The 13,386-nt window shown below is 51.9% G+C and overlaps 1 protein-coding gene across 4 annotated transcripts in view; it reads left to right on the top strand.

The window, feature by feature from the left end:
- MAN1C1 (mannosidase alpha class 1C member 1) overlaps positions 1-13,386 on the top strand; it is a 126,119-nt gene that overhangs the window by 96,131 nt on the left and 16,602 nt on the right. For all 4 annotated transcript variants that reach the window (XM_036447803.2, XM_045585012.1, XM_036447804.2 and 1 more), the window contains 2 exons: positions 4,499-4,593; positions 11,870-11,996. In XM_036447803.2, the coding sequence (XP_036303696.1) occupies positions 4,499-4,593; positions 11,870-11,996 (222 nt within the window). The remainder of the gene's footprint in view (positions 1-4,498; positions 4,594-11,869; positions 11,997-13,386) is intronic.

Genomic DNA, 13,386 nt, shown 5'->3' with positions numbered 1-13,386 from the left:
CAAACAGCCCATGGATTGATGTCTTCACCCACTTGCAGGTGGAGGATCTGAGACCTAGAAGTCACTTGCTCAGGTCACAGGCTCTGAGGCTATTTTGAAACAACTTATGACCCTGTGACCTCTCTGCCATGGGCCCTTATTCAGCCTGGCCCAGGGTCACCCTCCTCTCAGTCCTTCATTTCTCACACAGAAGGTGCCTGTGGAGTGAGGCTTTCTTAAAGGCTCCCATGAGTATTTGCAGAATGAACTGTGAAAGAGACCCCCCTCCTGGGCTGAGGCCTTTCTTTGCTTCAGAGGGAACCTGTGGGAGAAGAGTCCCTTGCTGGGTAGCCAGCCCTACAGACACTCCCACAGGAACCACAGGCACAGCCACAGCCACACCAGGTGGCATTGACATAGCACTTTACAGTTTACATAGCACGTTCACTATACATATCCTCTTATTTGATGTCTAGAAGGACCCTGTGAGCTGGGGTAGCAATACTCGTATCTGACAAAATAGACCTCAAAGTGAAGGCCATAACAAGAGATAATGAAGGCCACTTCATAATATTAATATAAAGGCATGAATACAAGAGGATATAACTCTGGTAAACATATATGCACCCAATACAGGAGCATCCAAATACATTAAAAAAAAAACAAAAAACTTCTGGATGATATCAAGAGAGAGAACGACAACAATACAATCATAGGAGGGCACCTTAATACCCTATTGACATTATTGGGTAAATCTTCTAGACAGAAAAATCAACAAGGAAACAGCAATCCTAAATGACTCACTAGATCAGATGGAACTAATTTCAGAACATTTCACCCCAAAGCTATAGAATAGACATTCTTCTTAAGTACACACTATTTTCAAAGATAGACCACATGTTAGGACATAAACTAAGTCTCTACAAATTCAAGAAGATTGAAATCATATCAAGCATCTTCTCGGATCATAATGCCATGAAATTAGAAATCAACTACAATAAAAAGTCAAAAGCAATAGGAGGACCCTGTGAAGCAGCCAGAGCCATCACCATTCCATTGTGTGGATGAGGCTCAGAGACAGTGCGTGGCTTACCCACGGTCACATGTCTGCTAAGTGGCTCCCAGAACAGTGTCCGTTTCACTCTACAGAATGTAGTTCTTGCTGCCTTCTTTCATCTCTTTCTGGAGCCAGTAGGCCACTGCCCGTTGCTTACCGTGGCTGCCCGAGGCCTTTCTGTGTTGGAAAGGCAGCTTGGTGTCCTGGAAAAGAGTCACTTCACAGCTCCTCCTCTCGGGCAAATTGCTTTGCTGAGACTCAGTCTAGTCCTTCTCCAAGTGGGTCAACACCTTGCCCTCGGCGGCTGCAAGGGATGAAGGTCCTGGAGAGGAGACACCTGGCACACTGCGATGTGTGACTTAGGAGAAAAAGGTATTTGGTCTTCATCCTGTTCCTGGGCACAGAATTCCTAAAACCATAGGCATTTCCCAAGCGATGACAATAAGTGCTTTTTGTTACGTTATTGAGGTGACTTTTGGGCCCCAAGTAGGATGGAGGCTGGTTGCCAGGAGTAACAGCCATGCAATTAGAGGGTTGGAGCTTTCAGGCCTTCAAGGAGGGGAGAGGGCTAAAGGATGAGTCAGTAGCCAGTGGCCAGTGATTCCATCCGTCGTGCCTGTGTGATGAAGTCTTCATGAACACCCAAAGCACTGGGTTCTCCACGCTGCTGGTTGTGAGCAGGTGGGGGGCTGGGGAGAGTAGACTCAGAGCACAGAGGCTCTGTGCCCAGCCCCATGTCTTGCCCTGGGCCTCTTCCATCTGGCTGTTCCTGAGTTATATCCTTTTATAATAAACTGGCTCAGTAAGTAACACGTTTTCCTGAATTATGTGAGCTGCTCTAGAAAAATAATCAAACCCAAGTTGGGGTTCCTGGGTAACACCTGCTCTTCTGTTGGCAGCTAAAGAATGGGGGGGAAGGGGGCGGTCTTGTAGGCCTGAACCATTAACACGGAACCTGATGCTCTCTCCATTGAAGACAGCGTCAGAATTGAGTTGAATTCTTAGACGTGGAGCCGGTGTCTGGAGACTTGCTTGGCAGTATGGGGGAACTTCCACACGTACATTGGAATTGGGTTCTGAACCCCTTACACACCATTCACTTCCAAGATGACAAGGAGGAAAGTGGTCCTGCCGGGGTCTTTTCACGTCTACAAGGGTTTAAGAATCTGGAGAAGAGGGTGTGCATTAATTAATTGAGAAATTAGAGAAGAAATATGGATTTGGAAGGCATTTTGGGGTGCCAGATGGAAACTTAGTTCTAGCGACTAAGCTCCCCAAATCTCCAGACCCCTGGCTCTTTATTCCCACATTTTCCCCTATAGCAAAGCAGATATACATATCGAAGGTAAGGCCGGTAAGCAATAAATGGCCTTGTGTTGGGGGAACTGCCTCAGCTGTCTGGCAGCAGGCAATAATATATGCAGATCTTCAGCCCTGCTGAGGCCCCAAGGTTCATCAGCCTTCTGATGAACTTCTTGCATTTATTATGCTAACTACTGGAATTTGCTTCCAGCATAGTCCCACTCTGGTCTGCACACACTCATTCAGCACCCTCCCTGGGGTGTGGAGGCCTGCACTGCCAGCGGGCAGCAAGACCTTCCGAAGGAGAAGACAGGATTTGCTGGCTGAGGAAAGCACCTAAGAGGAGTGAGCGCGGAGTCCTGCGGGCAAAGGGAGCAGACAGCAGCCTGGAGCCTCAGCCTTGGGCTCCGGCTTGGTGGGTCCCTGTGTGTCTCTGGCTCAGCCTCCTCAGTAGCCTCACACGAGAGCTATCTATTTATTTTTACGAGAGTTCTTAGTTGTTGCTAAACCGGGTGGGGGGGGTAGTGACAGGGGACTTGAAATCGGGATTCTAGACAAGCTCCCAGAAATTCAAACATAGGTGTCCCCGTGGCCACTTCTGGGACCTACTGTCTGGCACTGACATCAGCATCTTCTCTTGCCCAGCACTGCCAGGCCTCATGTGGTCCTTTCCTCCTGCTACTTTCCTCTTACCCTCCTCTTTCACCCCTCCCTACCTCTTCCTAAGCAAAGATCACATCTACTTCCTACTGCAGTCCCTAAACAGCTGAGTCACCATTAGTAAATTGCATGTGTTGGGGTTGGGGGACATCAAGATGACTTTGTTTTGCAACGGCACGCACGAGGTCAGCAAACTGGGTCACCCTCGAGCTGCAGAAGTAAAAGGGATTGTGTTGTCCCACTGGGAGCAGTTGCTTAGGGACTTGCATCTCATCTTTTAAAAGATACATGACGTTTATTGTGGGCTTGTTTTATGATAAAAATGGCTCAGGAAATAGATATGCCACGAGAAGGAAATAAAAGTCCTCTGTGAGCCTACCCCTCTCAGGAGACCCTCGCTAATATTTTGGTGCACACCATCCTTCCCCCAAGTGTCCAAATGAATATAATTTTTATGGAAGTTGAATTACACTATTTTGACATACTTTTCTCTTAATACATTATAAACCCTTTCTAGTAAACATTCTCCCACAGCATCATTTCAGTGGCTGCATGGTGCTCCCTTGCAGGGATAAGCCATCATTTAACCACTTCCCTATTGTTTGCTGTTTAGAGTATTTCCATCTTCTCCTCTAACGATGCTGGAATAAATATCCATAAGGTTAAATCTTCACAGCATCCTCGATTATTTATTTCCTTAGAATAAATTCCTGCGAGGGACACTGCTGAGTCAGGAGGTCACAGGTGCCTTTGAATTAATCAGAAGAACAGTTTGACAGGTCAGAGCCTCCTCGTGGCTCCCTGGCCATCATGTGGGGGGTTCAGGATGAAGCATTCTCCTTCTCCTTATTCCTATCTATAAAGTGGAAACAGCAGGCAGAATCCGAAGGGGAAAGGGAAAAGGCCCTCGCCTGGTTTTCAGTTGGGAAAGTGTTGTCCAGAAGGAGGCCATGGCTCACTGAGCAGCACACTGATGCCAAGCTGTGAGACACGGCCTGGAACCGGGTGGGGTCTGGGCTCGCCATTCAGTGCTCTTTCTATTCTGTACACAGTGTGTTTCCCACAAGCTCAGCCTGTGACAGCGGGCCCCACGGTGTGGGCAGGTATAAACCCTTGTGACCCACTGCCCTGATTGCTTCATCTTTCCGAGGGCCACCCAAATCACAGTTATAGTCACTGGGCCTTCATCGTTTTCCTGGCACCTTGTAGTGTAACTGTTACCTAATTTGTATTCCTACCAATAGCCCTCCGAGGAAGGCAATATTGTCATTATTTTATAACCAAGGAAACTGAGGCTCAGGGAGAGGTGCCTCCCCTCAGACCACAGAGCCAGGAATGAGTGGAGCCAGGCTCACACCCCGCCTGTCCCACTGCAGAGCCTAAGGCAATGCCACCTCTGCTCTGGGGCCGGCAGTGTTGCGGTTTATCCACTAGTGGCACCCTCTTGCAGTGACTGCACCCCACGCAGCCGAGATTCACAGTGCCCTTTGACCCTTCCAGGTGTTCCGAATGAAGGCCATCAAGCTCGGAGAGAAACTCCTGCCGGCCTTCAACACCCCCACGGGAATCCCAAAAGGTGTCGTGAACTTCAAAAGGTAGGACACATTCGGCTATATCTTCATGGAAACTGAGGCACACCGAGAGAGAGGGTCCGGGCTCGCCTCTGGAACCACAGCCAGTCAGCAGCAGAGTGAAAACTGGCTCCCGGGCGGTATTTGTCACCAAGCCTGGTTCTTGGGGATTAGGACACCCAAGACCTGATCTTCAGAGGTGGGGAGGGGCAGCTGTTCCTCGTGATTGTCCCAGAACACTGACTTGACTCAGCCCTCCCTCCCCAGCCAGGGTCAGGCACACCACACCCTCCTGCTAGGGGGTCTCAGGACCCTGGGCAGAGGGACCCCTGGTCTGCCGCCCCCACCCTCAGGGCTGGGTCTCAGGAGCCCAGTGTCAGAACACAGAGGCTCTGAGGAGTGTCAAGCCCCCCGGGGAGGAAAGGATGTGATTGGCTGAGATCCTATAAGCCAGTAACTGACTGTTCCAAGGTCTAAACTCAGGAGTTAATAATTTTTAATAATGATATTGGGATTTCCCCTCTATAAAACAGTAAATCCTCATTGCAGAACACATGGTTTTATATAAAAAATGCTGGATAAGACTGAAAAGTCACATGTGGTCCCACTGATGAAAGAACCCACTGATAGTGTTTCCTTCCTTAGCTCTGTCTTAAAACATTGATTTTTACTGTCCGCTTTCATCATTTCCCCTCCTGACCTGTTGCTTAATTCGGTGTGTGAACTTGGATCTCTCTGGGCCATCACTAAGTCAGAGCCAGAGTGACAGCCAGAGAGGGGGAGCCAGGGCTGCCGCTCCGCCCAGCTTACCTGTCCCCTCAGTGTTCCCCTCTCATGGGCTGGGAGTGTGTTTATATCCACCCGTTTTCCAGGTGTGGCAACTGAGGCCCAGAAAGGGGAAAGGACAGGGCCAAAGCCAGGAAAACTGATGGCCCGGCCAGCTTTAAAATACACTGGGGAGCATGAACCTTGCCCCTGGACACCACAGATGTGCCCTGTCTTGCCTTCTCTATCTCTGTTGCTTCACTGGATTGCCCATCTCTCACAGCCTCCCTGGCCATCAAAATTCAGCTCAGATGCCACATTATCATTAAGCCAAAAGCCTCTGTGCCTGTCCTGGCCTCCGGGCACTTTATCTCCATTCTCCCAGCCCTCGTCACACTCGTCTTCATGTTCCCCCACCCAGGAGCTTCTCAGGGGCAGGATCCCCATCCAATTCTTTGTGTCTTTGACACATATTCCTGCTAGACAGTGTGTGTGGGATGGGAGTGAATAACAGCAGTGGTCCTACCACTTACTAAGCACTTACTATGTGCCTAGCATTGTGCTAGGAGTTTCCACACATTGCCTCACCAACCTTACTGCTCTCAGCAATCCTTTGAGGGTATTTATATTATCCCCATTATGAAAACGGAGTCTTGAGATGAAGTAACTTGACCAAGGTCTCCTAGCTAATAGGTAATGGGACTAAGATTTAAACTCCTTTTGTTACGATCCAGAAAGCTCTGCTCTTGCGGCCTGCCAGCCAGCCCTCAGGTGTGTGGAGTGGGCCCCAGGAGACCTTGCAGAAGGCACCCAGAGAACTCGCTGGGCCATCCTCCAGCCTCTCGGCCCTCCTGTGACCCAGGCCGGGGAGGAAGGCTATGCCATTTCCATCACACAGACTTCCCCCTCCACCTCTTACAGTGATTTACCTCAGGGCTCTCAGCCCCACAGGGGCTTCAGCCAGCTGCCTGGGCAGGAAGGAGGACACTGGAGGGGAGGGGGCCCTGGGCCCTGTGAGAGCCCGCGGCTCCCGCTGGGTCCTGGGGAGGTCCTGCCCTCGGTCAGCCTGGGCCTTGCAGAGAGAAGACTTGGCATCGTCTCTTACTGTCCTCTGTGGCCCGAAAGCTTTCTCAGGGTGTGGCCTCACTTAACTCTCACCAACATCTCTGAGGGCTGGGGAGGGGCTAGTGTTGACTCCCCAAGACTAGACACTTGGATCTCTGCTCTAATTCCTTTCCACAAACACTAATTCTAGAGAAACGGGACCAGCTGGTATGGAGCCGGGACACAAACACCCTCTCTTTCCAGCTCTCCCATGTGCAGCTTCTGGGGCCTTGCAGTCTGGGGTCCCTAGGATCCTAGCTCAGGCACCCCTCCCTCCTCTGTGAGTGGCACTGCTAGTTCTACAAACCACAGTCCTGGCTGTCTGCATTACCCAAGTCCCTCAGAGCCCGGACCTGATACACGCAGATCTGCCATTTCTGATAAAGAAAGCACACATATTAGGCGGCCGTTGCGTGCTGCCGGTGCTGTACACACAGATAGGCATGTGCTGATTTCCTGGCAACACCCCCTTCCATTTTCTGGGTTGGAGTCTGTTGCTAAAAGTGCGTCCTTATTCCCCAGGGAGAACGTCAGGGATGTATGCGGCCCGAGTGGTGCTGATTGTGCTCTTGGAGGGTGTCTGGGGAAGCTGGGCCACACGCTGCCCCTGTCCTGGGCAGGGCTGGCGATGGGCCCCAGCAGGAGTGGGGACTGCCCCTGCCCCAAAACTGTCAAGTCAGGAGGACCCTGAGGGGAGGTGGTCCCCTAGTGAACTTGGCTGCCCCTCCTCCCTGATGGGGAGGTGTGTCTTTGCAGCCTGGCCTGGGAGGCAGAGGCAGGGGTAACCAGGGCCTGTGACCTGCAGGGACCCCTGGGCTATGGGGGAGAGCAGCAACGGCCACTCCAAGGCCCTCTGCAGCTGACTCACTGTTTCTCACACACACATTACACTCTACTGCCACCCATCTAAACATAAAGGCTGATACACAAGCTCGCCTTTGTCACACACACACTCACATCCATAAATGTGTGTGCACACGCACACGCAAATATGCGTTTCCATATGCACACACACACGGAGGTGTGTGTGTGTATATATATATATATATATATATATATATATATACACACACACACACACACACACACACACACACACTAGAGGCCTAGTGCACGAATTCGTGCACCTTGAAAGGAACTGAGGGCCATGAGGCTATGGTGGGTACAGGGGCAGGTCTCCATATTCTGTGACCCTGCCTGGCCCCTCCTGCCATAGCCCCTGGTCCCCTGTCTGCCAGCAGCCCTGCTCCCATAGCAACTGCTCCCACGCTCTGACATTTCTGGCCCCGCTCACACCCGCTGCTGGTGCAGAGCTATTGGGACTGGCACCCGGCGCTGGCAGCAGGTGCCAGCGGGGCCAGAGCAGGCAGCAGGTATGAGGGCCCTGGCAGGACCTCGGCACACGGGAGCAAAGAACTTTCAGTAACCACCTAATGGAAGCAACCAGTGCCTCATCTTGGTGTGGCGTCCCTGCTCACCTGCTCCCCCATCACGCCTCGGCCAATGCCTGCCATGTTCCACGCATGCCCCCTGGTGGTCAGCGCACGTCATAGTAACCAGTTGTTCGGTTGTTCTGCTGTTTGGTTTATTTGCATATTAGGGCATATGTATATATGTATATATACACATACACATATATAGTATTGATATATATACATATATAGTATTGAGATATATATAGAGAGAGAGACATACACATATATAGTATTGATTTCAAAGAGCAAAGGAGAGGGAGAGATAGAAACATTAATTATGAGAATCATTGATTGGCTACCGCCTGCACTCCCTCTACTGGGGATGGAGCCAGCAACCTAGGCATGTGCCACGGGACAGGGAATCAGACTATGGCCTCATGACTTCCTAGTTCATAGATTGACACTCAACCCCTGAACCTCACTGGGCAGGGGTACAGATCTGAATAATTGCCACCGTTCAGTGAGTTTTCACTGTGTGCCAGGCCCAATATGAGCCTGTGACATAGCTTCTCTTTTTCAGTCTCACAATCACCACATGGATCCCATTTTACCAGTGAAGAAGCTGAGGCTCAGAGAGGTGAGGTGTCTTACTCAAGGTCACTCAGCAGCAAAGTGAAGTTAGAATCGGAATCCAGGTCTGGTGGCAAAGTTAACGATTACATCATCCACAGGAGTTCACACACAGGCACACACACAGACACTGCCAGGCTGGGAAGGGCACTGTGGAGCGGCCCCTCCCTCAAGGGAGAGAGCACAGGCTGCAGGCCCTTTGCAGGCCTCACAGGGCTGACCAGACGACCTCAGGGCTCTGGGTGCTGCTCAGAGAAGAGGAATTTGAGGGTTCAGATTCAGCTCTGCCAGCTTTATCACTTACTGTGTGGCCTTGGAGACAGTGTCTCCCTCTCTGAGCCTGAGCATCCCCGCCTATGAAATAAGGATTGTGGTATCTACCCTCCCAAGTTGGAGGTGAAGTTAAAATAAGATACCACAGCTGCCTGGCACATATCAGGAACTTAATAACTCCAGCAAACAACACATAATTTACATGTGCATAATTACATAATGACAGTAATTACATGCATAATTTATACCTCACAATGACTGTGAGGTGTGGGTGCTGTCATTTAACGGATGAGGAAACTGAGATCTAGAGAGATTAACCGACCTGCCTGAGTTCGCCGGGAAAGCCAGCATTTGGAGCCAAGCAGCAGAGAGGGAAGGCACCTGCCCGCTGCCCGCTGCCCGCTCTGCCCTGGTTGGCGTGGCCTGTCTGCCAGAGCGGCTTCACGACAGAGAGCCCCCCAGGGAGGGTGCAATTGGAGGGCGGAAGAGAGGAAGGCTCGTGTGGGGAAAATGGAACAAAAGACGGATGGTGGCTTTCTTTGTACCTTGAATTTCTCTGCAAGGGCAGGAAGCACCAATTATTCAGGAAACATTCTGCCCACTGAGGACACAGCTGGAGAGAAGACTCGCTTGTGAAGAGGGACAGCGGGGACAGCTTTCCCTTTCCTCTGAGCAGAGGCAGGCCCTCTGTGGGGAGACCCCTCAGGAAGTGCCCTGCAGATCTCAGTTTGAATCCCACCTCCACCACCCACCAGGGTGACCTTCGACAACTCCCTTCCCCCTCTGAGCCTCAGTTTCCTCCTTTGCATATTGGAGTTAATGATGCTTTACCTGTGGGCTGTAAATGAAATAATGATGCAGGCAGCTTGCCCCGGTGCCTGCCATCTCTAGCAGCTCAATAAACGGAAGCTGTTTTATTTATTTTCCAGGAGCCAAGTGACCCCTCTTTATGAACCCATCCCTTCCCACCTGCCCCCTGCCCCCAAATCAGGGAAATGCCCCAGGAAATTGGAGACAGGAATAAGGGACCGGTGGTCTCCTCTTTGATTACTGAGGTCACCTGCCCCAAAAGGTCCCAAAAAGAGTGTCCTCTCTTTCTAGACACTAGGAGACACGAGTCCCCTGACCCTACTGGAAACCACATCCAGGCCAGAGAATGGAGTTTAGAAAGGAGAAGGGGAGCCCCAGCCCCACCCCAGGAAAAGCTGCCACCTCAGGTGGCAAACTGTGACCTCTCACACCCACACCTGCCTTCCTAGGCCTCACCCTGGGAGGCAGAGGGACAGACGGGCTGTTCCTGGGAGCCTGAGCTTTCACAGCAAGAAAGCAAAGGGCTTCCCCCAGCCTTCCTCACACTCAGTGCACCTTGGACCCCCTGCAAATGGGGAGCTCACACCACCCCACTCTGTCCCAATCCCGTCCTCTGCCTTTACAATCTCTTGCAGAGGGGGATTGATCTCTGCAACCACCCTCCTCCCCCACCCCCCTCGCCGCCCCAAGTTATCATAAATGTCCCATAGGAGAGATCATGATGCATATGAAGAAACTGAGGCCCGGGGAGAGGAAGCAGCTGGCCCAAGGCCACTGCCATTCTGCACCTTCCTCTTCTCTCTAAACCCCCACAAAAGCCCTAGGACGGAGACTGGGTGGTATTGTCCTTGCCCACTTTGTCCGGTGCAGAAACAAGTACACAAGGAGGCCTCTCAGCTAACACACTGGGACCCGTGCCTCCTGGCTGTGAACCCAGGGGGGTTTTAAATGATTTGCTTATTATGTAACTAAAAGCATGGCAATTTGGTGGTTAGGACATCAGCCCAGCATTGGTGATCTCCGTGGGTAACGTTACTGCCCTGTGCCTTGTTTTCCTCATCTGTAAAAGGGGCACATGGGACAGTTACTGGAGGCCCTGCATCCACATTCCTCCATATATATATTTCATTTGTTTTTTTCAGAGAGGGAGAGAGAGAAACATCAATGATGAAAGAGAATCATTGATCTGCTGCCTCCTACACACCCCCTACTGGGGATCGAGCCCACACTTCAGACATGTGCCCTTCACCGGAATCGAACCTGGGACCCTTCAATCCACAGTCCGATGCTCTAGCCTAGGGGTGTCGAACTCAATCAGAGAAGGGGCCAAAATCTAAAATCCAGCCTAAATCGCGGGCCGAATGGTTTACTGAACAGTCATAAACTGTCATTGTGATGGAAACGCAGCGGAGTGCAGTGATGACAGCGCGGTGCAGGCCACATTGCAAGGCCTGGCGGGACGGATTTGGCCCGCAGGCCTTGTGTTTGACACATGTGCTAGCCACTGAGGCAAATCAGCTAGGGTTGCACTCTTCCTCCTTGAAAGCACCCAGTGTGTGCAGAGTTCTTTGACAGCCTTGTCTGGTGAGTGGCAGTATGCCTCGTTGACTTTATCTAAGGTTCTTGTGAAGAACTTGGTTCACCAGAGAGGAAATTTTTTCTCCAAAAGCCCCTGCTTCTCTTACTCCTGACCTTGACTTCCCCAGAGTCAGGCTGCAGGTGCGTGGGTGTATCAGAGCTGCCTGCCTGTCAGGTGTGGGTTCCATGAAACTCCAAGAAGGGGCACTGTGTGTCCTTGGGCAGCATTGGCAGTGAGGGCAGAGGAAAGGGCGTTCTCATCAGACCCTCCCTCCATGCAGCGCCGCTGCCTGAGCCATCGGGCTGCCTTCAGCCACAGGGTGGAAGTGGAGTGTCTGTGGGTCTTTATGGTCCATCACAGCATTACCGATATCACCTATAATTTAGCAAAGCACGTGTGCCATGTTTTGGCCACCAAGACAGCATTGCTACTGTCCTGCTCGAGTCCAGTCTTACAGGGACAAAGACCATTGCAAGTCAGACAGGCCTGGGTTCAAAGAACCTTTAGCAAGTCACTTCACCTCAAGCTCAGTGTCCTCATCAGCAAAATGGGTCTGTTACTAGTACAGACCCCCAGGGGGGTTAACTGAGATTATGTAGCTAAAGCTTTTAGTGCCTGCCCAGAGCAGGTCCTCCCCTACTAAGCAGGGGAGTCACCCTCAGTAGAGGAGCCAGCTGGAGGCGGGGGGACGTGAGGGTGACAATGGCTACTTATGTCTTTCCAGTGGCTCCAACAGGAGCTGGGGCTGGACCACGACCGGGAGCACCAGCATCTTGGCAGAGTTTGGATCCCTGCACTTGGAGTTCTTACACCTCAGTGAGCTCTCGGGCAACCAGGTCTTCGCTGAAAAGGCAAGTCTTCTCCCCGCTCCCTCCCTGAACAGCCCTCTGCCTTCTCCCCGCAGAGAGCAGCAGGGTAGGCACGCAGCCCTGCACGGCCAAGGAAAGGCTTCCAGATCAGCTCGGTGGGGAACACAGAGCCCCCTGAGTTACTGTGGGAGACCTGACTACCCAGTCCCAGGGGGCAGGGAAGGCAGGCACGGGGAGGAGCGGGGCCCCTACAGAGGGCAGGGAAGGGACAAAGCTGCCGGGAGAAGGTTCTCGCCGCCATGTGTCAGCTTCTGGCAACCGCCCATTCGTGGGTCTGCAGAAAGCGCAGCAGCTGAAACCTAGGCACCAGCTCCAGTTGGCAGGAATGGGCCACCGGCTGCTAAAGCCGCCTTTCCAGAGACATTTAACTTTTTCCTGCGAGATCTGCCTGGCCTTTCCTTCCAGATGCCCGTCTAGCTCATGCCATCAGCAGGCTGTCAACGCGATTCCCACCTCCGGGAGAGGCACGTGGCCGCTCCTACTCACTGGTACCAGGCTGGCTAAGGCCACGGGGAAGCCAGAGATGGCGTCCAGGCTGCCATCCATCCTGACAGCTGCCAGTCCTCCATGAGGCCCTCCAGAGGGACAGTTTCTCCCAGCCTTGGCAGTCCCACTGTCTGGACGTGTCACCTTGGGTCTAATCCTCAACCCTCAGATGGCCCTCAGGCTCCATGGCAGGGAGATGAAGCCCCGTCCTCCAGGGAGAGCCCTCTGGAGGGCCCACTCCCAAAGCTGCCTTTTCCCGCTCATGGTTAGCCAGCCAGGGGGCTGGGAGCTCCCAGTGTCCTGTTAGACCGCCGGCCCCAGAGCATCACCCAGCAGGCCCTGGCCCTGGGATCTGCATTTTTAATAAGCGTTCATGTACTTTTTGACACGGGGTTTAGGAGCACTGCTTATTCAGTGTGGGAATGGATCCGAATTCTTGAGAAAACACTTACAAAGAACAATTCAAATCTTTGACCATTTCCTCTGTACTGGGGCTCACTACCACCCTTAAATAGCCCACCACATTGTCAGACCTGGTATGGAGAGGACCCTGCCTCCCTGCGACAGTCCACCTCAAAAGGTCTTGCAGTTAGTTTAATCCCACTTTCAATGAATCTTACTGGCTGGTCCTTTTTCCCACCTCCACGTCCTCCCCACCTACTGGCCTCCTGTTTTCATTGCTCTTGAGCCAACTCCTCCAGAAAGATTGTGGCCGGCTCAGAATGGAGAAGGACAAGCAGCTCCCACTAGTCCAGTGGCTCTCAACCTTTCTAATGCCACAACCCTTTAATACAGTTCCTCATGTTGTGGTGACCCCCAACCATAACATTATTTTCGTTGCTACTTCATAACTGTAATTTTGTTACTGTTACGAATCGTAATGTAA

The sequence above is a fragment of the Pipistrellus kuhlii genome, unplaced genomic scaffold (genome assembly GCF_014108245.1).
Source record: "Pipistrellus kuhlii isolate mPipKuh1 unplaced genomic scaffold, mPipKuh1.p scaffold_m20_p_2, whole genome shotgun sequence".
Classification (NCBI taxonomy): Eukaryota; Metazoa; Chordata; class Mammalia; order Chiroptera; family Vespertilionidae; genus Pipistrellus; species Pipistrellus kuhlii.
Note: the sequence above shows the minus strand (reverse complement) of the source record. Positions and strands in the feature narration are given on the sequence as shown.